Here is a 27,965-nt window from a genome sequence, read left to right on the forward strand (position 1 = left end):
GGATGGAATCGTTGCTTATTAGATGTCGATGATGAGAACAACATCGGACGAAATGCTCCGTTAGATCAGACCGGTGTGTTTCGACGGCACACTAAAAGCTGCGTTAATACTGTCAGGAATCTGCCAGAGAGTTTGGTTTAATATTTTATCCCACTGTAGATGAAATATAGATGATTGTCATTCCCATGATGGGATTCGGGGGTGATTGAGGGCTTTTTTCCTCCCATGTGCTGTTTGCTCACCGTAGGCCTGGGTGTCCAAAGGATGTTTGAAAGGTTTTGTTGCCATAGTGATGGCCAGGGCTCAGGGGAGGGGGCAGGATGAGGAAGCAGGGAGGAGGTGACGACCTGAGTGCAGGTGAGGCTGTCTGATCTGCTCGTCTCACAGCTCTACTCACTCAAACTCACTCACGCGTACCATGGATTCACTGAACACGTCGTCTCGGCCCATCTACAGCCGCTGGTCTTACAGGTACACACCTACAACCTGCACACAACCTTGGGTACTGTAGCTGTTCCAAACAATCGTTCTACTTTGGGTATCGCTCTTTACTCTCGCCAGATGTAAAAGCTTTCTCGGGTTTGAAGTGCTGAAGCAGAAGTCAAAGCGTCTCTGTACTGTGATGAGAATTTTGACTTGGTGATTGTGTGTGTGTTATGATGTTCTCACGTCAGCAGTGATGATGGACAATTCCTTCCTTTCACAGCATGTGATCCAGCCCCAGGGCTGAGTGATATCTCCATCTAATGTTGATATTAGAGGTTGCCAGATACCGATCGCTTGTCTGGATCGTATTTGCCAATAACGAATAATCAACCGATAGATTTTCAAATGGATACTGGATTAAAAAAAACATTCCATGTTAAATAATACTGGACTTCATTACAAACAAAAAACCAGTACTGAATCATAAAAATGTGCTAATGAAATAAATGTGGATATATGAATTAATAATTATATTGTTAATGAATTATGAATATAATATAGCGCTCTCCCTGCAGCGCACAGTCTCGCGTGTACAAACAAACAGCGCTCGTCGTCATTGGTTCGCCTCTAGAGTCCACTCTCGTAACGACAGCGGACCGAAAGCCCGGAAAAACTATCAATATGGATAAAAGTTCCAGCAATCGATGCTGATGGAAAAAGCAATGATGAATCCGCGAACTCTAGTTGAGATCATGATGAAATGATGATGTAATACAAATTTCTGCGGTGCAGCTAATTAAGAATATGTCGATGTATGTATGTATGTATGTATGTATACATCCCTCTTTTTCTCACACTGTTGTTTTAACATGCATGTTAAAACAGCAGTATCTGGGTCAGATCTACTGAGTAGATTGTTATGCTAAATAGTTCCCACTGAATGCAGTTCACTTTGGATGTTAGAATAATCAGGTGAACTCACACTCTTCTGTCGGTGCAACGATTGTGCATTGTTTAGTATTTTAGCAGTGTTGTGTGTGTGTGTGTGTGTGTGTGTGTGTGTGTGTGTGTGTGTGTGTGTGTTTAAGCTGTATTTCTTGAGGCTGAGGGCGGGTGAGGGCTATGGCTTTTTTTTTTTGCGTACGTATCCATGGTGACCAAGTAGGTGTCACAAGAAGGAGGTTTGTGTCCTCCGTGTCAGACACACACTCCATGAAACATTCATACAACGAAGCCTAAAGTCAACGCACAGCACCGTGTTGTTTTTCGGGCCGAATCAAGGCAGCATGCTGGGCTCCCAGCGAAACTCAGAGAGGTACACAATGATCTCTTGCATCCTGCTAGAACGAAGCCTCACTGCATCCTCGCTAATCTTATTGTATTTTTTTTTGTGTTTTCATGTTATGTCCTCGGGGAACAAAAGACCCTCCAGCTCAAACAGCTTCTCCTCCACCGCCACTGCCAGGTGAGGAAGATGCACTTTCACTACCTTTACATCTGCTTACCTGACAGTTTATTATCACACATCCTACCTGTGAGTTTCAGTTGAAGTATTACCTCTGAAGTGTTTAAGTATTTTTAGGAATTGTACATAATTTATTATTTTTTTTGAACAATGCGTAAAGAATCTCGATCAGCAAGTAGCTTAGATTTCAGATCCTGTTATAAACTTGGAAAATGACTGGAATTGGGTTTTGGAGCTTGAAATGTGCCCATTTAAAGACACTGAACTATTTGTTAGGATACATTTTTATATTTGTACTTCATACTTTTTAAAGTCTCCATTCAAACTCCACCAAAATTAAGATTTTGAAAATACAAGATTCCTATAATCCAGGGCAAAATCTGTAGTCATTGATCGCCACTTTGTTCACCGACGTTTGAAGGATTTCTGGCAGCATCCAAAGTTTTCAGACTTTTTCCTGCAGTGTGACTTCTCCTACGATGGACTTCAAACCACCTCAGGGAAATGTGGAAACGAGTACATCAAGTAGAAAAACGTATTAAGTAATAAAGGGAAAAGGAGTGTTTGTACGCCGTTTTTTTAAGGCGGGTCATGAACACAATTCGAAACAAAAGTTTCTGCTTTCTCTGTTTTTGCTTCTAGCGACCATTAGCGAGTCTTTTTCCTGTGTGTTTCAGTTTTTGTCGTACAGGCTATCATTATGACAACCGAGATCCTGCAGTGTGGCATGGGGATCAAGTTCGTACGGTCTGAAACCAACAAGCGCAAACGACTATAAAAAATCGCACAGCATAAGAAAATGTTAGCCTTAAGCTAACATGTAAATACGGGTATTCCATTTTACGATGGAAATGCGATCCGATGTCAAGACATGGCCTAGCCTAACCAGGAATCTAAAAGAGTGATCAGTATGGTGTAGTATAATGCAAATTGTTCTTCACAAAGTACACAATTTAGCAAAACGGAGCAATTTACACTACTGTATTGTATAAACTGTACAATATATTTGTATGTGCCGGATGCGGGTGAGTGGATGTTCACCAAATCGTGAGCATACGCTTTTATGTTTGCTTGCCGTGCGGAATGTGATTTTGTCGTATCGCTATCATCATCGTATGATTGAAAAATTGTTAGTCGTTACCATTGTAACTCGGGGGCTACCTGCATTTATTAATTTACAGCCTACACTCTCTCACACATCTGTCCAATCAAACCGCTCTCTAGAATCTGAAGTTGCCTGCCTCCAACATATCAGCAAACACTGGTTGTAAACATGTCTTTAGTTTGTTTCTATAGAGTTTTTAACTTCAAATACAGGTCACCGTAATTTCCGGACTATTAAACGCACCCATATATAAGCCGCACCCACTGAATTTGTCAAAGATTTTTATTTTGAACATAAATACGCCGCACCTGTCTATAAGCCGCAGGTGTCTACACTGAAAGTAATGAACTTTACACAGGCTTTAACGAAAGACAGTGTCTGTTACACGGTGTAACGGGTGAAATATGTTGTGGCAATACGAGGTGGTATCAAAAAGCTTGAGACTAGTTTTGTAACTCACCAACAGATGGCAACACAAGGCTGCACGGGGAGTCACAGGGAGCACCGACCTTCATTATTCAGTGTGCCAAAAAAATTATCCTGTGTACATCAGGAGCTGTGCAGCTGGTGCTAATTTGACCAGCTCGAATCGCAGAAGGTGCTTGACTCTTCCAAAGAAAAAAAAAAACCTCCAGGACACATTCCAGATGTGGCAGAAACGCTGGGAGCGCTGTATTGCTGTGCAAGGGGACTGTTTTATAGGTGATAGTGTGTAAGTTTTCAAAACCACCTTATCCCACCTTTTATATACAGTGGAACCCGGTTATGTCGATGTCCTAGGGGGTCGCCAAAAAGCATCGAGGTAACCAATGATCGAGATAAACGAAAATCAAAATGGCGGCAATATATTAACGTACTTGAAATTTCTTTATGTACATGATGTGCGTTAATAAATGAGAATGTGCATGCACGTGTTTTTGAAGGGTTTTTTTTACACAACAGCGTTGCCGCGATTTGTTTGATGAAGGCATGTTATAAAAATTTACATACAGTACATGTTTATCTGTCAGGAATCCACCTGCCACGCCCCCTTCGGCCCCCTTCGGCGGACAGGTGCTTTCCCGGCGACATGAAAAAAGTCGACATAACCGATAAAAAATACTTAGAAAAAGCGAGAATTTGGCGGTTCCACTTCAAAAACGTCGACTTAATAGGGTTGTCGAGGTAACCGAGGGCGAGATAATCGGGTTCCACTGTATAATAAAACAGTATGTGATCTTTTCCCACACTGCTGGAAGCCCACAATCGTAAAAGAAGAAGATCTACAACAAAATCAATGTCTGATCTCACTAATGCTTTTGTAGTTGATCACAAATCCCCAAAATCACACCCCAAAACTTACTGGAAAGACTTTGCATTATAGTAGAGCTAATTATACAAGGAAAAAAGGTCCCTATACTGCATTTAAATCTTTATCTTATTATTTTATTTACCGTTTATTTGGAAGACTGAAGTCTATACCACAGACACTTTAATGCTTCAGAGTTTTTTTGGTTACTGATCCTGATGAAGCCGCCTGAAACCCAGCCGGTCTGAAACTTTAATGAATGCAGAGATATCTGTCCTCGTGTGGCGTCTGTGTTCTGTGTTTCAAGCCGGTAGTAGAACCAAGCCTGGTCTTCAATACTATATTATAATGTTATTACATTATTAATCATTTCTTTAATTGTAACAATTTATTTTTGTTTTGCAGTTCCCTAAATGATGAGAGCAACAGTCTGAGACAGCAGAAGCTGGAGAAGCAGGTGAGAGAGACTGATATTTTATGTACGGTTTTGATTTGATAAGTATTAACACCACTGTAGTGTATGTTCCCCCTCAAGTACAAGTTTCAAGTTTATTAGTCATGTGCAGCTACAATGAAATACTTAAGCTACCGGCAAACTACTGCAAACAACAGCAAATATTCAGCATCAAACAACATAAAACAGTATAAAAAATAAATATTTCCATAGATTACATATATATTAGCATGAGATAGATTTGTGGAATATCCAATAAATTGTGTTTATTTAGCTTTGTAGACTGGAAGGTTTATTCATTTTACCTTAAAAATCTATCTGTTACAAATTGACCTCCGAGATAAAATGTGCTAATTCTTACATATTTTTTTAGATGAATTAGAAAACAGGTGAAAAGGTGCGGATTGGCTTCAATTTTAAAGCTATTTCACAATAAAGGTTTATAATTATTTATACACAGGCGAGTATATTTGCATACGAGTGGGGGTGTCCAATGAACATGATGCCTCGTAACTTCTAGACAAAGTACGGTAGAACAATTAAAATGGTACCATATGGAAGTTTATACATTTATCCTCACTTTGAGACTAAATAATACAACCTAACTGTAATTTATTGGTCTTTTATTGAAACCTGGTTGTTTAATCTTATATTAGAGCTTGCAGTCCATATATTTTTCAGATATATATATATATATATATATATATATATATATATATATATATATATATCTGAAAAATATATGGACTGCAAGCTCTAATATATATATCTGAAAAAAGTGTATGATGAAGCCCAGCTCGCTGCCACACAAATGTCTTTAATTAAAACACCCTTAAACGACCCCCAAGAGGTGGCCACCCCTCGGGCACTCTGAGCCCTCAGCCCTTATGGAGGACGAAGACCCATGCTATTATAACCCAATATAATTGCTTCCAATAACCAGTGGGACAGGGGCTGATGGGAAACAGGTTTACACTTATTAGTAACAGTCTATGAAACAAATAGTTGATTATGCTGTCTCAATCTCTTCATCTTGTTCACATAGTAACACAGCACACGGACAGGGCACAAACAATTGAGCGGATAAAATGCCAGTAAATCCACCTGTCTATAAGCGAAAACTGACTCGCTCACTCTACGGACAAATGCTGAACTAGTCTTGAGAGTTACTCGTGAGGAATCTATAGCAAACCGCATCGAGAGTGCACTAAGGACCACAGACAGATCCTATAGTATTCCTGTCAATCCCCACATGGCATGCAGAAATTGCGGCAAGATAAACCTTAACAGTCGAGATGGCTCTGCCTTATCTAAAAGTTCTTGCAGAAAACATCTTCACCCCCGAACAGTGAAAAGAGACAGTCTGCCTATGTGTGCACCATAGCTCAAATACATTCCATTTCCTATCACATGCAGAGTGCGTTGAAGCCGCGCTCACATTTTTTATTGTTTCAATCACCCTCAGAGGCAAACCTCTAACACTTAAATTCAACCTCTATCCAGACACAATCCAGGCCTAGAGACCCACTTTTTCTGGTGCCGGGTGAAAAATTGCTTAATGCACTCTTCCTTCACAACAGAAGAGGCCGAGCTGATCGTCCAGGAGCTGGATTATTTATGTCAGCCACAGTTTCCCTGGCCAGTTCGAAGGAGCTCTTACTCTTTTTAGCGTTGGAAAGAACAAACTCAGTGGAGGAAATGAGTAAAGCAGTACATTTATCACGGGTGAGCCAAAGCATCCAAACCCATAGGTGCACCGTCTCTTCTCAGAGAAAAGAATAGAGGGCAGTGGTTTTTTTTCTTGCAAGGCGAAGAAATGTATTTCAGCTTGTCCACACCTCACCCACAACTGTTTCACTACCTGAGTGTGGAGAGTCCACTACCCGTACAGGGGATTCCCCCTGGACAGGAGATTCCCCTGCATTCATTATTCTCGGGACTCTCGGGATTCTCGAGTCGCCCGTAATAAATGAAAATGCTTCATGCCCCACACCATGAGTTCTTGTGCTAGACTGTGAATATGCCACTGCCGCGTTGTTGTTTGACCTGACCAAAACGTGGTGATTCCAAAGAAACTGCAGGGAAAGTTTAAATTCTAGAAACACTATAAACAGTTCAAGGAAGTGTATGTGCACATTCTGTAGCAAGACGCCATTTCGTTTTTGCTATTCTGCCCTCGCACACTGAACCCCAACTCGTGAGGGGCGCATCTGTTGTTACTACTCTTCTGAGAGAAACAGCTCCCAGCAGGGTCCCTGATTCAAGAAAAGTGCGAATTCTTCCAGTGGCAAAGTGATGACACAATCACCTGTCCAGCACTACTGTCCAGCACTAAAATTCTCTCATTTGCAACAGTTTCAATGGGATGACAGGGAGCAACAACCACAAATGGACCTGAGGTTTAAGTTTAGACTGAGACCCAAATAAATTATTTCCTGCGTGGGCACTAAGCAGCTTTTGTCTTTTACATGGGACACCAGCAGATTTGTATCCACCTCCGCCTGCTACGGTGATGGAGCACAGCGTCCAAACAGGTTGACAGTCTGAGACCTGCTGTTCTTAGCTGTGTTAGCACAGCCTCGATACATTTAGTAAAGATCCTTGGGGCTAATGCCAGCCGAAAGTAACTGTCAAAACATTTGTAGGCTGTGCCCTAACAGGTAAACCTGAGTAATTTTTTTGTGTGCAGGATATAAACTTACATGAAATTAAGCGTTCTTCAGATCTACTGATGTAAACCAGTCTCTGTGACTAATAACATTGTATAAAGTTTTTATTGTGAGCATTTTGAACTTTCTAAGGTTTTTGTTCAGCTTCTGCAAATCCATAATGGGATGGAGACCCACCCCTTTTGGGAATTCCTAAACCTAAATAGTTACCTAAACTGCTCCACCTTTACCACCTCTTCTCACTGCAACTGCCATCCCACTTATTCACACACATGTACACTGTCTTACTCCTACTGACTTTCATTCCTTTTCTCTCCAGCATGTACTTCCACCTCTCCAGGCTCTTCTCCACCTGCTCCCTACTCTCATCACAAATCACAATATGATGCTTAAAATATGGTGCTAAGCGCTTTATTTATGTGAAAGAAGTGTGTTTTGAAATCTTTGCAAATGTATTACAAATAAAAAAACAAGGAAGTGCAGGAAAGCATAAGGAGAAAGAGGTTGGCAGAGGTTGTATGGTTTAGAGACAGTGGCATTGACTAAAAGACAGGAGGTGGAGCTGGAGGTAGCAGAGCTGAAGATGAAAGTTGAAAGTGACGAGGATGGACAGGATTAGAATTGAGTTTATTAGAGGGACAGCGCATTTAGGACATTTTGGAGACATGGTGAGGGAGGCGAAATTGAAATGCTTTGGACATGGGCAGAGGAGGGACATGGGGTATATCAGGAGGAGAATGCTGAGGATGGAGCCATCGGGAAGGAGGTAAAGAAGAAGACCAAGGAGGAGGTTTATGGATGTGGTAAAGGGAAGACATGCAGTAATAATGTAGTCATTTGTTATCTTGGCTGTATGCTTAGGGTCGTTGTCCTGGTAATAGATGAACTGTTGCCCTAGTCTGAGGTCCAGGGTGCTTTGGAGCAGGTTTTCATCGAGGATGCCTCTTTACATTGCAGCATTCATTATTCCCTCAATCCTGACTAGTTTCCCAGTTCCTGCCACTGAAAAACAGGATATTGGCCAGGTGATGAGCGGTGCCTGGTTTCCTCCAGACTTTACGCTTGGCATTTAGGCCAACTTCAGGTGGGCCGTCATATACCTTTTACTAAGGAGTGGCTTCCGTCTGGCCCCTGTACCATTCAGGCCTGACTGGTGTAAGACTGCAGAGATGGTTGTTCTTCTGGAAGGTTCTCCTCTCCTCCCTGACTAAGGCCCTTCTCCCCCTGATCATTCAGTTTGGCCGGGCTGCCCCCCTCCTAAGAAGAGTCCTGGCGGTTCCAAACTTAAAAATACACGTGTGTGCCTTTCCAAATCATGCTCACGCAACTGAATTTACCACAGGTAGACTCCAGTTAAGTTGTAGAAACATCTCAAGGATGTTCAGTGAAAAGAGGATTCCCCTGAGCAAAATTTTTGAGTGTCATGGCAATACTTGTGTGATTTATTTATTTTTAATACATTTGCAAAGATTTCAAACAAACGTCTTTCATGTTGTCATGATGGAGTATAGGTTGTAACATTTTGAGGAAAATAATGAATTTAATCCATTTTGGAAAAAGACTGTAACATAGAATGTGGAAAAAGTGAAGTGCTGTGAATAGTTTCCGGATGCTCTATACAGTAAGTGCCTTCTGACTTCTAACGCATGGCTCTTTTACAAACAGGCCTTTGTAGTGCAACAAAAAAAAAGATTAAATAAAACCAGATGTTCTTTTTCTCTTCTGTCTCCAGTAGTGTTGTGATACGTCATATTCATGTAGCTGCAGTGGAACTTAGAGAACTCGCTTAAAAATCAAGGAGAAATCGTATCTACTAATAATTATATATAAATAAATTGTTTTTTATCGATGCAAGTATGTTAAAAATGATTCATCGAGATACAAATGGCAACTTGTATAAAAAGCAGATGCACAATTTTTTAATCGATGCAATGTTTATGCTGATGCACCGATATGGATCAATGTATTTTGGTGCTTATTTTAAGACTCTGAAGCATTTCTGAGAGCTTCCTTGACTCATTAGCTAATGTATCTCCATAATTTACACAAAAAACAAAACCGTATATCAGATCATTAAATGTTTTTCCTTGTCAGTAGCGCTCTCTCTCTCTCTCTCTCTCTCTCTCTCTCTATAATCACCATCACTTGTTTTTTCTTTCCCTCCTCCTCAAAAGACAATATTCAGGCATGTTTGTGTAACACAAATGTTAACAATTAGCTGAACCTGCTGCAGGTGTGGAAATGATGTTTTCTGAATCACGGTGTGTTAAGATAATTTAGTGGCTCTTAAAAGGCAAAATGCACAGTTAATAACTCCAAGAACATCCTTGTAACACGGTAGCAACTCATCCAAACCTTGGTACTAAGTTTGGCAGTGTTAGTGTGTTGTGTGTGAGCATTAGAGGCATTAACGATTTTCTTTTGGTTCCATTGATCGAGTCCTGAGCGCAAATGGTTTTGAGCAGCTCTGAACTTCAGGCTATCCATTTAAAAAAAATCAATCTACATCAATCCAATGGTGATCTTTAAACTATAAATGCAGATCCGTCCTCAGCAGTATAGGAGGCTCTAAACTGAAATGAGCAATAGGTAGGATCAAATGCAAACATTTTACCTTCTCGAGTATCATTTTAAATGACCATAAACGACATACAGAAACATCTGTTCCAAATGTAACTGTATGTTCAATATTTGGCCCGAAGTACATACTGTATATATTAGGGATGGTAAGATTCACTGATTTGCATCAATGCATTAGCATAAAAGTTAACTGTGTGATGCATCGGATACAAGTTGGTATTTGCATTCTGATGCATTGTTTTTAACATATTATTCATGTAAAATTATTAGTGGATGCGCTATACTTTTATTATGTAGAAAGTGACCAATAATTTGTGAGCAATATTTGATCACAGCACTACGGAGACCAAGGCATCTCCTGAGAGTCACATAGAATGTAGAGCAGAGGTCAGTTCCTGCCACTGAAAAACATCCCCACAGCATTATGCTGCCACCACCATGCTTCACTGTAGGGATGATATTGGCCAGGTGATGAGCGGTGCCTGGTTTCCTCCAAACTTTACGCTTGGCATTTAGGCCAACTCCAGCTGGGCCATTATATACCTTTTACTAAGGAGTGGCTTCCGTCTGGCCACTGTACCATACAGGCCAGACTGCAGAGATGGTTGTTTTTCTGGAAGGTTCTCCTCTCTCCTCCCTGACTAAGGCCCTTCTCCCCCTGATCGTTCAGTTTGGCCAGGCTGCCCGCTCTATCTATTAGTAGATGCGCTATACTTTTATTACGTAGAAAGTGACCGATAATTTGGGAGCAATATTTGATCACAGCACTACGGAGACCGAGGCGTTTCCTGAGAGTCACGTAGAGCAGGGGTCACCAACATGGTGCCCGCGGGCACCAGGTCGCCCGCAAGGACCACATGAGTCCCCGTGTGCCTTTTCTAAAAATAGCTCACCATAGCGCCACTTACCAGTTAGCTGCGTTTCATTTTTTTGGTTGCTATTCTTTTTTAAATCTCACTTGCATTAGTGTGAATTTGAAAACGACACTATTAAAATATAGATGACTAGATATAGATGAATATCATTAATTATTAATAATAACATGTAATCAAAGGTAAATTGAGCAAATTTGTTATTTCAGAAGTGTGTATCAAACTGAAAGCCCTTCACATTAATCGGTACCCAAGATGTAGCTCTCAAAAAGGTTGGTGACCCCTGATGTAGAGTAACATGGCATAGGTATAGCTGCATCTTCCTGGTGACAGAACAGGAAAAGAACATCTGGCTTTTTATTTCTTTTTGCAAAGGCCTGTTTGTAAAAGTGCCCTGCGCTAGAAGTCATAAGGCACTTAATTAAATTGATGATTTGCTGTTTTGGTCGAACCAAAGAAAAATCTGTACTGTACTGAATTGCAGAGCATCAAATTGTTGCTATCGCTTTTTATTGCATTGTGTTGAATGGAATGGAAATCTGATCGCACTGCATCATAGTAGGGTGAATTGTATCGCATTGTATTGGTAGCTGCTTCATATGTATTTTTAATATGTCATGTCGTGCTCTATGCATCGAGATGCCTCAGTTATGGTGATGCACAAGATTTCTAATAGATACCTGACCATTGCTTCCATGTGCTTGTTGGAAAATTTTATACCAGATATATTCCTTCATTAATAACATTAAAATTTCTACTAGATTTTGGGATCTTGCATTAGTGAGATCAGACATTGATGTTGAGTGTGGAGGCCTTTAGTGTTCAGTGGGGTTGTGGAGGACACTCGAGTTATTTCAGTCCAACCTTTACACAATATATCTTCTAGAGGTCGACTGATAGTAGATTTAACCGATACCCATAGCTAGGTTGGATTGTACCTACCAATAACCGATTAATCAAAGGATATATTTTAAAATGGATGCTGGATTTAAAATAAACATAACACCATGTAAAATAGTACTAAACGTAAGGTACAAAAATAATTTTTTTAATAATTTCAATGCTCTGGCTTTTGTAAAGGCATATAAAGATAAAGCAAAAGCAAATTAATGAGAAATGGTTTGTTTAATTTTAACATTTCCAAAATTGTTTGTGTTACCTTTCATTTTATCCGGCAACTTTTGTTAACGCACTATGAACTGATATGAATGAGGTGCAGCGCGCAAGCTCACGTGTCAAAACAAACAGCACGTGGTGTCAGTGTTTCACCTCTAGAGGCCGCTCTCGTACTGTATTATGACAGTGTATCTTCTCAGACGCGACCTGGAAAAACTATCTGTATGGATTTTTGCTGATAGTTCCTGCAATCAAATATCGGTGTTGATTAATCTGCAAAACCGATTAATCATCCGACTCCTAATGTCTTCATGGCACTTGCCTAGTGTACAGGAACATTGTCATTCTAGGGCACTGTTTGAGTTTCTTAGTTCCAGTAAAGCATTCAAAACGGTTGTGTGCTCGTGGTTCTGACACATATTTGGAAAGAACCACTACCAGTTAGCATGTGTGATTAATAAGGTCTTTTACTCAGTTTTACTGCAACGAGATGGTTATATTGTGTATTAGTGCAATACGGGCTCTGAGTACAAAATGTGAGTACAGTTAATATGCGTGTGTGTGTTTATTGGTAATGTTGTTTGCTGCATCCTTTCGACTGCAGAATATCCTATCCTATTGTGATCACAGCCATGTGGGTCATCTGGTATTTCTATTAGATTATTATCTTTTTTTAGCTTTATAATGGTTCTTTCTGAGGTGCTGCAGTTTGGGGCTGTGTCTATACTTGCTGTAAACAGTTTTTACTGGTAAATAGCTTTTGTTCTTGTAACGACATAAAAACAGGGCAGGTTATTCCTGCTGAAAATATGAATAGGGCAATACCTCAAACACAGCTGGGGGTTGGGATACACAAGTCATGTTCTGTTCCACCATTAAACAGCCTTGTGGCTCATGATGACTTTTACACTGGCAATTCGTTAAAAGTTGTGTCCCCAGGACCATGTTCATGCACATTTTCCTCTCATTGCGTTCAGTTAATTTATCCCTGTAGGAAAAGTATGTTTGCAGCATACTTTATTTATATTTCAATAAATAAATAAATTAATTAATTCAACGCTGATACATTTGATTTAAAATAACCAGTCTAGCTGACCATCATTTACCACTAGAGGATTAAGAATTTAATTGCTTGGGCTATAAAAGATAATTTTGACCTGTTTTTCGAGCAGCTAGGAACACAATATCGTCATCCAGATGGTAATTTAAAACTGTACAATACAGGACGCCTCTTATGATATTAACCTTAACTCAAAAAACTACTTATATACACTCTCTATGCTTTGTAACTTTATAGATACCAGTTTAATTGCTATTGTTACCTCTAAGGGTTGCAAACCTCTGGGAGTTTCCAAAACTGGAAACATCAAAATATACCATGAAGTTTCTTGCATAATAACATGAAAAACATACTGAAAAAGGTGTGGAAAACAGCTCTGTACCAATCTTATGGTCTGGTCTCCACAAAATCTTGACCATATGCATCAGAAAATGATATCCGAATTTCCACTCTATTGTCCGAATTTCACACATGGTAGAAACTAAAGAATTGGTTTTCTTTCCGATATTATTGTGTCTCGCGATGGTGTTTCAAAGTATTTGCTCCTGCATTTTTGAGGTCTGAAAAAGCCTCTAATTTGTAGTTCACTCTTCAAGTATCTGTGTTTTACCTAAACACAGAGAGCGTTGTTGGAGCAAAAACAGCGAAGAAAGCGGCAAGAGCCGTTGATGGTGCAGCCGAACCCAGAAGCTCGGCCACGTCGCAGTCGGCCGCGCCGCAGTGAGGAACAAGCTCTACTTGTTGATTCCCGTCTGAGCATCACCAACGATGTGATCTTCGATGGTAAGGATCTAATGCATCAACGTGCAGAGGGAGAATACGAGGTGGTATCAAAAAGTTTCGAGACTAGGCTGCTTGCACAGTCACAGGGAGCACCGACCTATATAAGTCAGTGTGACAAAAGACGTTGGGAGCTTTAACCTCTGTAACATCTGCTATTCTGACCACGTGTGTTCTGCCCTGAAACAACGTGATATCACTTCCGCATCTGCCGTACTCACCAGATTTGGCTCCTGCAGACTAACCCTTTTCCCGAAGACGAAGCTCAGTGGTCGCCATTTTGACACTATTGCGGAGATCCAGCGCGAATCACAGTAGGTGCTTGACACACTTTGAAAAGAAGACTTCCAGGACGCGTTCTAAAAGTGGCAGGAATCCTAGGAGTGCTGTATTGCTGTGCAAGAGGACTATTTTGAAGGTAAAAGTGTGTAAACCTAGAAAAAATAAACAACCTTCTTGTAGACAGAGCAAGTCTCGAAACTTTTTGATACCGCCTCATATAAAATCAGAGCAGTTTGGGGAAGAAGTGTCGATGGGTGTAATGGTCAGGGTGCATAAACCTTTAGCTCTAATGTCTGCGTGGCCGTGTTTTGGCACTAACTTTATTCTCCAGCATCACCGGAAGCACAAAAAAAGTGTTCAAAGGTGCTTGTCCTCCAGCAGGTATTGATGGACCTGCAGCTTTTTTGGGTTCAGAAGCTCCTGATCTCAGTACAAAGATCCAAGTGCAGTCGGTCAGCTCGCCACAGAAGCCTTCCCCTCCTCCCTCGAGGAGCCTGAGAGAGACGGAGACACTGAAACTTTGCTGGAACCTAAAACAGACATTCACACGCTGCTGCAGAGACGGGGTGAGTACAGAGTTACATACAGTACACTGTCCGAGCCAAAACAAACACACACTGGCTGCTTCTGGCTATGAGCCTTGTACTGTCTACACTCTAGTGTTTAGTTTAGAGTGTTCTTTCTGTAAGTTCTGCTCTCTTGTCATTTACCCAACGCTGTCTCTCTGAGGGCAACGAATCCTGAATTACCGCACACCATAGGTAAAATCCAACAGCATTGAGCTGAACTCCGCCCCCCCGGAGGTCTCTAACATGAACTCATCCCTCGTTGTTTAGTTTTCTTCCTGTGTGTCATGAACCCATACGCCAGTGCACTCTCAGTGCCGGTCCCAAGCCTGGATAAATGGGGAGGGTTGCGTTAGGAAGGGCCTCCAGCGTAAAAACATGTGCCAAATCAAACATGCGGATGATCCGCTGCGGTGGCCCCTAATGGGAGAAGCCGGAAGAAAGAGGGTTCCCTGGTGGTCTAGTGGTTAGATGCGGTGCTCTCACCGCTGCGGACCGGGTTCGATCCCCGGTCAGGGAACCAACCCCAGCCATTAGGGTTGCACAAGCCAGTGCACTCTCAGTGCCGGTCCCAAGCCCGGATAAATGGGGAGGGTTGCGTTAGGAAGGGCATCCAGCGTAAAAACGTGCCAAATTAAACATGCGGATGATCCGCTGTGGCGACCCCTACTGGGAGAAGCCGAAAGAAAGTTTTTTTATGACCTGAACCCATACATTACAGATTAATGACTTAAGCCCTCATTTTATAACAGTGTGTATTTAGGGATGGTAAGATTCAGATTTCACATAAAAGTTAACGATGTGATGCATTGATTTATTCATTTAGCATTCTTAGAAGATGCGCTGTTCTAGTATTATTTAGAACGTGACTAATATTTTCTATGTCGATCGATTTCTCCTCGCTTCTCGAGGCAGCAATAATACGTGAATATGACGTATCACAACACTACGGAGACCAAGGAGTGTCCTGAGAGTCACGTAGAATACAGATTAACATGGCAGAGGTAGAGCCGCATCTTCCTGGAGACAGGGCAGGAAAAGAACTTTTGGTTGTATTTCAACTTTTTTGTTTTTGCACTACAAAGGCGTTTGTGAAAGGGCCATGCTTTAGAAGTCAGAAGGCATTTGATTAAACTGATGATTTGCTGTCTGTCTGAACCAAAGGAATAAAAGCGAACCATTGCTCTGCACCATATTGAATTGTTTTTTTAATTGAAATCAGATCGTATCACTGTCAGGTGGACGATTTTACATTTACATGAACTTCACTCCATTTTAAAAGAACTTTAATTGTAACACTATTTTAAAAATGAAAAATATTACCTTTGATGTTTTTACCCATGTTTATATATATTTTTTCAAACATTTATTTGTGATTCGACATTAATTATGGAACCCCCGGCAGTCCCGCCACCGACCCCTGGTTGAAGACCCATTGGTTAGAAGGTTAGATAAGTTGTGGCACATACCCAAGAATTTCACTGATCTTATTTATATATTTTTTTCACCAGGACTCCCAGACAGCGTGAACTACGATGAAGTCAGTGATGATGATAATGAGGATGAAGACGGAGCCGGGTCTCTTTCCCCTAATACCGAGTCCACACGTCCTGCCTCGGCATCCAGCACCAAGTCCAATACAGTAAGGCCTCAAACTCCGTACACACTTTAATACACACGCACGGGTTTCTGTTGTTGCACTGATGTGTTTTCACACGTACATATGCTCCCATTAGGAGTGTGTGACTGCGACCTCACCTACAGCAGAAGGTCCCTCTGTTGAAGTGGACAACCCGGAGGAGTTCGTGCTGAGACCGGCCCCACGTGGCGTTACAGTAAAGTGCCGTATTACACGCGATAAGAAGGGAATGGACCGCGGCTTATACCCCACCTACTTCATGCACCTGGAGAGAGAGGACGGCAAGAAGGTCAGAGGGTGCAGAGTGCTTGGGTCGACACATAGCCCGAACACTTCATTAATTCAACATTTTGTGTAAACATGAATCTATTTTTGGCCCCAGAACATGTTTTAGGCTTTTTCAAACCTAATAGTCCAAATCACACTATGTATCACACCATGCAAGTCCTCCATGTATTTATTTACACCTTATTATAATATCTAATAAATAAAAAAACTGAATAAAATCAAGTAAAGAATTAAATATAAACTGCAGGTTTTTTTTTTCTGTCTCCATCTTTTATCTACATTCCTGTCGTTCTCAGTTGTTCCTGTTGGCTGGCCGAAAGAGGAAAAAGAGCAAGACTTCTAACTATTTGATATCAGTAGATGCCACAGATCTGTCTCGCGAGGCCGAGAGCTTTGTGGGAAAACTGAGGTGCGTGTTTATTTCTGCCTAAACAAACATTGCTTTCTGTCTGCCTGTCACCATATCAGCACAGCTGCTTCTCATGCCGGGTTTATACTTCCACAACGGCGTATTTGTGAATACCGCAGCAAGCCGAGAGGGTTGTACGTAAGCATCTTGATCACTAGGGGGCAGTGATGAAAAGATCGAATCATTTTAGTCATTTTTTTTTTTTATCTAGTTCATCAAAATGATTTTTTTTTTTAGTTTATTTAATGCCTTTAATCAGAAATAAATAATGTTACATTTTCAATAAGCAGATCCCCAACACGTCTACATGCACCAACTTTAACTATAGTTCCAATTATTTATAAATGTATATATGACTGCATAGCGTTATATTTGGGATTCATGTAATAAAAGAATGAACGATTCGGACCTGAAGAGTGGGGAGATGAACTACTCAATTCTGTTACCTGTTCATAACCTACAGAGATTTTGCGATGCTTTGCTCATGAGCGTTCAGTAGAAAATTAACCAATCACTCTTTGAGACAACTGGTTCTTCTGACTCACATTAAAGACTCGTTCAATATGAATGTATTACTCTTTGAGACGACTCGTTCTTCTGAGTCACATCAAAGAATCGTTTCAAATCAACAAATCACTCTTTGAGAAGACTCGTTCTGAGTCACATTAAAGACTTGTTCAATATGAATGTATTACTATTTGAGACTGCTCGTTTTTCTGAGTCACATAAAATACTTGCTCCAAATCAACGAACAACTCTTTTGAGATGACTAGTTCTTCTGAGTCACATTAGAGATTCATTCAAAATGAATCAATTACTATTTAAAATAACTTCTTCTTCTGAAACGCATTAAAGACTCGTTCAAAATGAACGAATTATTCATGTACAACCCTTTACTACTAGGGGGCATTAAAGAAAAGTGCATGATAACTCTGCAGGAAGGAGAGCGAGAAAAGGTAGAATAAGGTAAAAAAAACAACCAGCTAGTTTGAGATCTTTCAGATTTACAGAAAGGGCTTTATGTAGCACTACTCTGGTTAAACCCATTGTAGAACGGTCATGTTTTCACTTCAGGTTTTTGGACACACAAACCTCACTTGTTTTTGGAAGTCATTAAAGATCTGAATCTTGTAGTGGGAATAAAGATTTCTACAATCTTCAGTAAAAGAGGAAAAACTCTAAGGTATAATAACATTTTCCTACACTAGGGGTCCCCAATATTTTTTTATTGGGTGTTGCTCTGTAACAGTAAATGTATTTATCCTATCCTATTTATGTATTCTCCTAATGCTAGATTAGTTTATTATTTTGTTGTGCATCAGCGGATTTAACCGATACCGATAGCCAGGTTGGAACGTACTTGCTAATAACCGATAAATCAACCAACAGCACTGGATCATGAAAATGTGCTAAAGGAAATTAATGAAAATATTCATTAATAAATATAATTATCTAATTATTCAATTAAATGTATTAAACACAATATTGCGCTCTCTGTGCAGCGCACAGTCAGACGTGTAAAAACAAACAGCATATGGCATTAGTGATTCGCCTCTAGAGGCCGCTCTTGTAATGACATCGATCCTGAAGCCAGAAAAACTACCGGTGTGGATTTTTGCCGATAATTCCAGTGATCAACTATCGGGGCCTCGACCTCTATTTCTGTAAGGGAAATCATAATGTTAGAATTTTGGAAGTAATCACTTCAGCCTGCTCACTGTTATAACCACTCTATGCACTGTGACTGTGTATAACCTGACATTTTCCATGTCTTAGCTCCATTCTGCATTTATGTGTAGACCTGTTATGTTCAAAAGTGCAGTAAGTGAACAGAAAATTTCAAGTTTACATGTCAAATCATGGTCAGTTAAAATTTACTTTTTTTAATGTAAATTATTTGTAAATTATGAATTTTAATATTCTTAAACATAATTTCAAGAAAAACTGTAAAAAGTGAACGTAAAAGAAAAAAGGTGAAATAAATTGTTTTGACAAAAATATTACTTTTTTCATGAAAAATTTGAGTTATTATTAAAAAAATTTTTTTTTATTTATTAGCATAATTTTATGTAAATCTGTTTCACATTTTTTTTGACCAACGTGCCATTAAAAATCATATTTTGACAAAAATATGACTTTTAAAATAAAAATATGATCATTTAATAAAAAATTTCATAAAATCTGAATTTTCATATTCTGTTTTATTTATTATTTAATTGTCTCCACCGCTTACCTTTAGATCCAATCTTATGGGAACGAAGTTCACCGTCTATGATAACGGCACAAACCCCAGCAAGAACTCCGGAGCTCTGCTGGAAGAGAGCAACACACGGCAGGAACTAGCCGCTATCTGCTATGTGAGTTCTGACACGTGTGTCTTGTTTTAGACAGTCCAGAAATGTAGCTGTATGACCCTCGGTGTTGTGTGCTTTCTCTGTAGGAAACCAATGTACTTGGTTTCAAAGGCCCACGCAAGATGACCGTCATCATCCCTGGCATGAACATGAACTTCGAGCGTGTTCCTGTTCGTCCCACGAATGTGAGTGGTTTTTATTTTTTTGATAAAAATACATCCTTATGTGAATATACAGACATATTTCATAGTATCCCTAGAATAAAACTATAAATAATTGTACTATAGTGATCAAACTGAGTGTGTCCTAGAAAAATCTTCTAAAATGCATCTTGATGAGCCGTAATGCTTGTGGGAGATGTTCTTTGGACAGATGAGACAAAACTGAAGCTTTCAAAGCTGTGAATCTGTGCAAAGAAATCACTATGAAATCTCAAGTCTGCCAAGGGTTTAACAGTACTCCAAACTCACGGTTCGGTTACGTACCTCGGTTTTTTAGTCAAATTTTCACTTGAGTAAAAGTACAAAAGTATTTGCCTTTAAATGTACATAAGTTTTCAAAGTACTATGATTTATTATGGCTATAATGTTCCTATTATTGTTCTTGTCATGAGACTCTTTGCTTAATTAACTCAGTTTATAAGAAAAGACTCTAATGTGACTCTTAGCACATCGATCTATAAATAAAATGATATTAATGAGTCAAACACTGATTGATTTCCATTAAAGTGACCCAAACCTTCTTTTCAACTACTAAATCGTACAGATGAGACCACGGGTGCTGTGGCGAGTTGGAGTCAGGAGTTTCTTCCATCATTTATTCTTCTCAAAATGTCCTGCTTGCTGTATATCTGACGCTGAACTGTATGTTGATGATAAGTAGAATATAAGATAAGCGTAATTGAGAAGATTTTATCGGCTCATAAATAAATGGAACGACTGATTTCACAGAATGTAGTTGAGTAAAAAGTTATTTGACTTTGTAATTGTCAGGGATCCACCTGCCACACCCCCTTTGGTGGCTCTCATGCCTCCGCTCTCCCTGGAGCTCCAGGCTTAACCACGCACACCTGGGGCTCATCATCACGCCACCCCCGCTTCTACATAAGTTCCTCACGTACACTCACTCCCTTGTTCGTTATTGTATGTGTTGAATGTATGGCGCTGCTACGTGTCCTTATGCGTGCCTTTCATTGCGGACTCTGTACCCTCTCTGCGGTTGCGCTTTCTCCCCAAAGCGCGCCCCGGATTACCCCTTATCCTCCGGTGTGTTTATTCTTGGACTGTGGACCTCGCCCCTCCAGGGCGAACCACGGATATCCCTTTTTGGGTTCCACAGGACTGCCGTGTGTATGTGTGTGTGTGTGCTTGTGTGTATCTCTCTCTCTCACTCTACATATAAAAAAGCTCAATTCAGTTCAATTCATTTTTATTTGTATTGCGCTTTTAACAATGAACAGTGTCTCAAAGCAGCTTCACACAGATAATGTGGTGCTAAAAAATGAATATGTTCTTTATAAGTGTAAGTTTGTCCCTGATGAGTGAGCCGGTGGCGACTGTGGTGAAGGAAAAACTCCCCGAGATGGCATAAGAAAGAAACCTTGAGAGGAACCAGACTCGAGAGGGAACCCATCCTCATCTGGGTTGCAACGAATGTCCATTTATTACAGATAAACGATATTGCGGGGTGCAGTGATGGTGATCAGAAGCAAACTGTAGTCCTGAGTCTGTGTAGTAGATTGTTGACATTAACTACAGTCCAAATTCATCCTCAAAGCGCCTGCTCTTACTCTGGAATTTCATGGAACCACCAAAGGCGCTGATGAGAAACCGTCCCCAGCTGCAGAAAGTGGCCTCCAGTCGAAGAGAACACTATCCATAGGCAGACCTGGACGAAGTAGAAAGATCCACGGTGGGGGGAGGGGCAGGAACAGTGGTCAGTGGAAACTCAGGAGCATGTTTAACTCGAGAGAGAGAGAGAGAGAGAGAGAGAAGAGGGTGACAGGAAGAGAAGGATATGGATTATTAAGTGTCCCTATTGTTGTATGAAAGTTAATGTCACTGTGCAGTTTGGACTCCGGCAAGACTCGCTATAGCAGCATAACTAAAAGGGAGAACCAGAAGGTAACACAGACATGAGGGATCTCTGGGATAAGAGACGACCCACCACACCACCGTCAACAAACCTAAATGAACGTGTGAGAGTGAGGGGACGACAGCATACAAATATCCCAGTTCACCAAACACTCCATATACATATTCCCTCCAGATCTGCTCCTTTACCTAAGAAAAATCTACTAATAAAAGACTTGACTACATAAATACATTTTCAACCTTGACATAACCTTGACCTTGACTGTGTCTGAGTCCCGAACACTGATTGAAAGGCTGTTGCATAACTGTGGGGCTTTATAAGAGAAAGATCTGCCCCCTGCTGTAGTATTCATTATTTGAGGTACCAACAAATAGGCTGCACCTTTTGATCTAAATAGGCGTGGAGGATCATAATGGTACAGAAGTTCACTCAGATACTGCGGTGCGAGACCGTTAAGTGCTTTATACGTCAGTAGTAGTATTTTATAATCAATGTGAGATTTAATTGGGAGCAGTGTAGACTAATTAAAACAGGGGTGATGTGGTCATATTTCCTAGATCTAGTGAGGACCCTTGCTGCTGCATTCTGGACTAACTGAAGCTTATTTATGCACTTACTCGCACACCCAGACAGTAAAGCGTTACAGTAGTCTAATCTAGAAGTAACAAAAGCATGAACTAGTTTTTCTGCATCCTGTAACGACATCATATTTCTAATTTTAGCAATATTTCTAAGGTGAAAGAAGATGATCCTGGTAATATTATTTACATGAGCCTCAAAGGAAAGACTCGGGTCAATAAACACACCACGGTCTTTGACTGCTAAACACAGTGAGACAGAAACACCATCCAGAGATGCTATGTAATCGGAAAGTTTGCTTCTAGCAGCAGGTGGTCCTAGGAAAAGTACTTCTGTCTTATCTGAGTTGATCAGAAAAAGGTTATCAAGCATCCACTGTCTAATGTCCTTTAAACACTCCTCAACATTAAGCTGATCTCTCTCATCTGGCTTTGCTGAAATATACAACTGTGTATCATATGCTAACTCAAGTAGCAATTTAAGGACAATTTATTTTGTCCGTTTCAAGAAAATTGTTTTCCGTCCCATTAATTTCTCCATTTGACTCATTAATATTCATGTTCTTAAATGTTTCTCTATTATATCAACAGGATCAGGAATCTTTATTGAGTAAATGGCAAAATCACTCACTTGAGAACCTCATCGAGTTGCACAATAAGGCTCCGGTGTGGAACGATGATACACAGTCCTACGTGCTCAACTTCCACGGAAGGGTCACGCAGGCTTCTGTGAAAAACTTTCAGATTGTCCATGATAACGATCGTAAGTACGCTTCGACATTTAGTCCTCATTTGTTGTTATAATGAAGTGCAGTCTTCAGGGAAGATGTTCCAATAGATTTTGTGGAGATTTGTGAAGATTCATTCAACTAAAGGGGTGTTAGTAAAGTCAGGTACTCATGTAGGAGGGAAGGTGAAGATGCCTGGGGGTGCAGTTGGTGTTCACATTCATCCCAATAGGCTTGAAGCTCTATAGCAGGAGATCTTTTACTCTAAACCATGGAAAGCAGATCTTCGTCATGCTGGAACAGGTTTGGGTCTCTGGTTTAAGTGAAGGGAAAATACAATTGTGTGTCTCCAATTTTGTGCTAAAGTTTGGGGAAGAACCACAAATGGCTGGAAAATATATCTGTGTAAATGTTGTGTATATTTTAATTTTTCTTTCTGATTTGTGTCTCCCCCTAGCGGACTACATCGTAATGCAGTTTGGCCGTGTTGCTGAGGATGTGTTCACACTGGATTACAACTACCCCATGTGTGCACTGCAAGCCTTTGCTATTGGCCTGTCCAGTTTTGACAGCAAACTGGCTTGCGAGTAGCTCATCTGTATCTCATGCAAAAACACACTTCTGACATTCATTCATTCATTCATTCATTCATTCATTCATTCATTCATTCATTCTATACCTTGAATGTTTTTTTCCCTAGTTTTCAGTTTCTCTGTTCTAAAAGTCCACTATGCTCCTAGTCCTGAGTTTGTGCATTCCAAAGGGAGGGACGTAAACTAACAAGAAATATATGAGATTGTATCAAAAAGTTCGAAACTAGCTCTGTTTACAAGAAAGTCCTTTATTTATTTTCGTCGCCTTACGCAGCAATACAGTGCTCCCAGTGTTCCTGCCACTTCTGGAATGTGTCTTATTCTAAGCGTGTCAAGCACCTGCCATTCGTGCCGGATCTCTGCAAAGGTGTCAAAACGGCGACCTTTGAACTTCATCTTTGGGAAGAGGTTGAAGTCCACAGGAACCAAATCTGTAGATTAGGGTGGGCGCGGAAGTGCGATTATGTTGTTTCACGTGTGAGGAGAGACAGGGTAACGCCCGTGGTCAGAATAGCAGACGTGGTAATTCTGACGTGGTACGCAGGACCGACGTCTATTGGTACATTGATTATGAAGGTCGGTGCTCCCTGTGACTGTGCATGCAGCCTTGTGCTGCCATCTGTTGGCATGTTACAAAACTAGTCTAGAAACTTTTGATACTATCTCGTATATCTTGTAAAAACAAAGAGCAAAGAAGTGGGAGGTGCCTGCTAAGTGGTTAGGGCTCTTGGTTACTGATCGGAAGGCCCAGTCTTGCCAAGCTGCCACTCTTGGGGCCCTTCAGCACGGCCCTTAACTCTTTATCCTCTAGGGGTGCTGTATCATGGCTGACCCTGTGCTCTGACCCCAGCCTCCTAACATTACTGAGATATGCAAAGAAATAATAATTTCCATGTAGGATCAAGAAAGTATTCCAAATTAATTAGAGCTGAAGAGTTAATAAGGATATAATGACGTTTTTGCGTGGAGCAATAACGTTCAACCTGCATCACTTCTAAAACTCACACAGTCTCTGGTGAAACGTTTTTAACTGTGTTGTTTTATCACCAGCCTGGAAAATGTTTTTCTTCCTTTAGACTAAAGAGCTTCAAATTCATTTGTGAAAAGTATAATTAGGAAAAAACCGTGCCCCTGAATACATCATTTGTATTCCTTAACATTTTGACACAACTTATTTTCAACACTGAACCTTAATGCTGAAAAATCCGAACTCCGAAAGAACACATCTGGAATTCTGTAGTAAACAAAATTGTGTTGAAATACCCAGAATATGTTTTATATTTTCGATTGTCTAAAGTAGCCCAGTTTAGCTTTGATCTCAGTAAACTCATGGCCAAACCATTAAATGCTATAATGAAACAGGTTCTCATGAGGAACATCTCAGGAAAGAAAGAATAGGAGCTACCTCTGCTGCAGAAGATAAGTTAATAAGAAGAATTACCAGCCTCAGAAACCAACGATTTACAGCACCTTAGATTAGAACCCAGATAAATGATAAACATTTCAACATCCACTGTTGAAACAGAGGAGACTGTGTGAATCAGGCCTTCATGGTCTAATTGCAGCAAAGAAACAATTATTTCAGAAGAACAACAAGCAGAAGAGATCTTCTTGGGCCAAGAAACCCATGGACTGGACAATAGATCAGTGGAAAACTGTCCTTTTGTTTGATGAGTCTAAATTTGAGATTTTTGGTTCTAACAATCGTGTCTTTGTTAGATGTACGGCAAGTGAAGGGTCGGTTTCTGAAAGTGTGGTTCTCACTGTGAACCATGGAGGAGGAGTTGTGATGGTGAGGAGATGCTTTGCTAGTGACACTGTTGGTTTTTTAAGTAAAATTGAGGACACACTTAACCAGCATAGCTACAACATTATTCTGCAGTGACATGCCATCCTATTTGGTTTACATTTAGTGGGATCTTCAACATCTTTTCCAAAAAGACAATGACCCCAAACACCTGTAGGTTCTGAAAGAGCTATTTGTCCAAGAAGGAGAGTAATGGAGTGCTGCATCAGATGACCTGGCCTTTAAAATTACTCAAGCTAAATCCAGTTTGGGATGGTTTGAGAGTGAAGGAAAAGCAGCCAACAAGTACCCAACACCTGGAAACTCCTTTAAAATTATCCCAGGTCATCAAAGCTAAATGGACCTACTTTGAAGAATCTAAAATCTAAAACATATACTGGGTTGTTCAAAGGTTACTACATAATTCCATACACCACCTTTCATAGTTTGGATTCTTCTGTATTAATGTGGAAGGAGAAGGTGTGTCCAAACTTTTAACTGGTACTGTACCCCGAGGTACTTAAGAAAGGGGGTCACTTTGTTTAAAAAGTCCTTTTTTGTATAAGGGAAATCTATCATTCATATCTGAAGATGTTTTTTTGTGTTGTTATGTGTGTCGTTTCAGTTCTGTTTTATATCAGCACTTTGTGGCTGTAAAACCAGTTTACAGTTAACCGAGGGACAGTGATCACTATGATGATCAGTGTGATCGGTGCTTTGGTGTTTGTTACGCTTTAATCGGTCTTTTTATATAATAACAGCTCACAAAATAACGTTTTTAAACATTATTCTGATTTTAAATGCAGATTTGTCAGTGTTTTTCCTGTGGTTTTCAAATATAGCTTATTGTTTGTGTTGAAATGTATGGAAATGTTGGAGTTTTTTTTTTTTTTTTTTTAAAGTAAGCAGACCTGAGCATGGCATCTTTTATATGTACCCCAGGCGGGTGAATTAGACCGCTTTATTGTCCAAACATTTCAAACATCCAGTTTAATATTCTCCTACAACATCCATTAACAATTAAACTAATCAAATGATCAACATTGCAGAGTAAATGAGTAAAAATACCCCACTCTTCTGCAATCCAATGATGTATAAACACAGTAATCCCCCGTTTATCAAGGTGGTTACATTCCAAATCCGCCCGCCATAAACAAAAAACCACAATAAACGGACGCCACCCTAAAAATGCTTTTTCATGTATAAAGTACTGTATTGACATTTTACTTCATTTTATAATAAATACTTATATTTTTATTAATAAATTTCATTATTTCAACATAAAACTCCATAAAAACATCTGCGAGATATCGGGAAAATCAGCCAAACAAATGAGTAATGTGGCAAATGCGATTCCGCAATAAACCAAGTGTGCGAGATTCGAACCGCGGTAAATCAGGGGATTACTGTATATACAAAGATGCAGAAAATGATCCCAAAATACACGTAATTTTAAGATATATACTGGTTATTCTTATGGCTAGAGGTCGACCAATTAATCGATCAGATTGGATTTTGCAAATAGCGATAGCTAGGTTGAATCGTATTGCCGATAACCCGATTAATCGGCCGATAGTTTTTAAATCGATACTGATTAAACTTCATTACAAAACAAAACAGTACTGAATCATGAAAACATGTGCTATATGAAATAAATATATTAATACATAAATATAATTCTCATGTCAAAACAAACAGCACTTGGTGATTTGCCTCTAGAGGCCGCTCTCGTAATGACAGTGAACCGGAAGCAAGGAATCTGTATGGATTTTTTCAGATAGCTATGGAAGTTTTAAGAAGCCATGCGTTGTAAAAAAAAAAAAAATGTTGTCCCGTTATCTTGAAGAAATGAATTGTTTTCTCATTATCACGACTTGATTTTCTTGTGATCTCGACACAAACATTGTTTCAGTACTTAATTTTTTATAAACTATTAATAATTCTGAATATACAGATCAATTAAGTTGTAATTATGAGAAAACGATTTTCGGTAATTTGAGATCACAAGAAATAAAAGTGTTATAATGCATGGCCTTTTAGGACTTCGGTAGAGACCCGATCGTTCCAGCAATCAACTATTAACTGATTAATCGGTCGACCTCTAGTTATAGAAATACCGAAATACTTCTCTTGTATATTTCAGTGCCGTCATGTCATTCTGAGGTGAAAGAGAGCGAAAATGCTGAACCTTCACCGACCAAAAAATATGAATTGAACATGATTTTAATTGATCCCACACCCCAGGACTAACAGAACTGTGTTTCATGTTCGAAACAATGCGCTCCCATTCGTGAAGGTCGGTTCTTGGTTCCTGACATCTGTAATTAAGAACTTCTGCTTTAATGGTTCTGTACATCTGATTCATCCGATGAAGCCGATATGATCTGATGATCTGTGGTGTAGAAAGATGAATGTGTGCAGGGTCATGCATCTGATACTGAATGCTTTTGTGTGCCTTGTTATTTTAGATTTATAAAATGCAATGAAACGAAGAAATGATTTCCTTCTTACAGCGAAAACACAAATGACAAAGTAATATTTGGTGATGGCGTGTTACACGTGAAACACATCCATCTCCTGTTCAGGGTTTGTTCCAGAAAGTAGATCCTGAAGTATATTTGGTCAAATCCCTGAAGTAAACAAGCTCATTGTGGCTCGAGTTGATAAATCCACACACGGTACACAGTTTAACTCAGGATTTAGCATTGAGTTTGGAATTATTTGTAAACTCTGAATCAGACCCTGGTGATTCTGGCTTGTGTGCATTTCCATTGTGTGTGTGTGTGTGTGTGTGTGTGTGTGTGTGTGTGTGTGTGTGTGTGTGTGTGTGTGT

At 40.0% G+C, this 27,965-nt stretch overlaps 1 protein-coding gene across 1 annotated transcript; it reads left to right on the forward strand.

The window, feature by feature from the left end:
• tulp3 (TUB like protein 3) lies at positions 1–27,965 on the forward strand. Its single transcript, XM_046860086.1, is given in 13 exon segments — positions 1–471; positions 1,850–1,891; positions 4,690–4,741; positions 13,656–13,818; positions 14,479–14,580; positions 14,583–14,663; positions 16,175–16,305; positions 16,400–16,591; positions 16,887–16,999; positions 19,239–19,356; positions 19,440–19,538; positions 22,617–22,788; positions 23,211–27,965. Coding segments are annotated over 13 exon segments (1,452 nt in total). The 5' UTR covers positions 1–418; the 3' UTR covers positions 23,345–27,965.

The sequence above is a fragment of the Silurus meridionalis genome, chromosome 10 (genome assembly GCF_014805685.1).
Source record: "Silurus meridionalis isolate SWU-2019-XX chromosome 10, ASM1480568v1, whole genome shotgun sequence".
In the NCBI taxonomy this organism is placed as follows: domain Eukaryota; kingdom Metazoa; phylum Chordata; class Actinopteri; order Siluriformes; family Siluridae; genus Silurus; species Silurus meridionalis.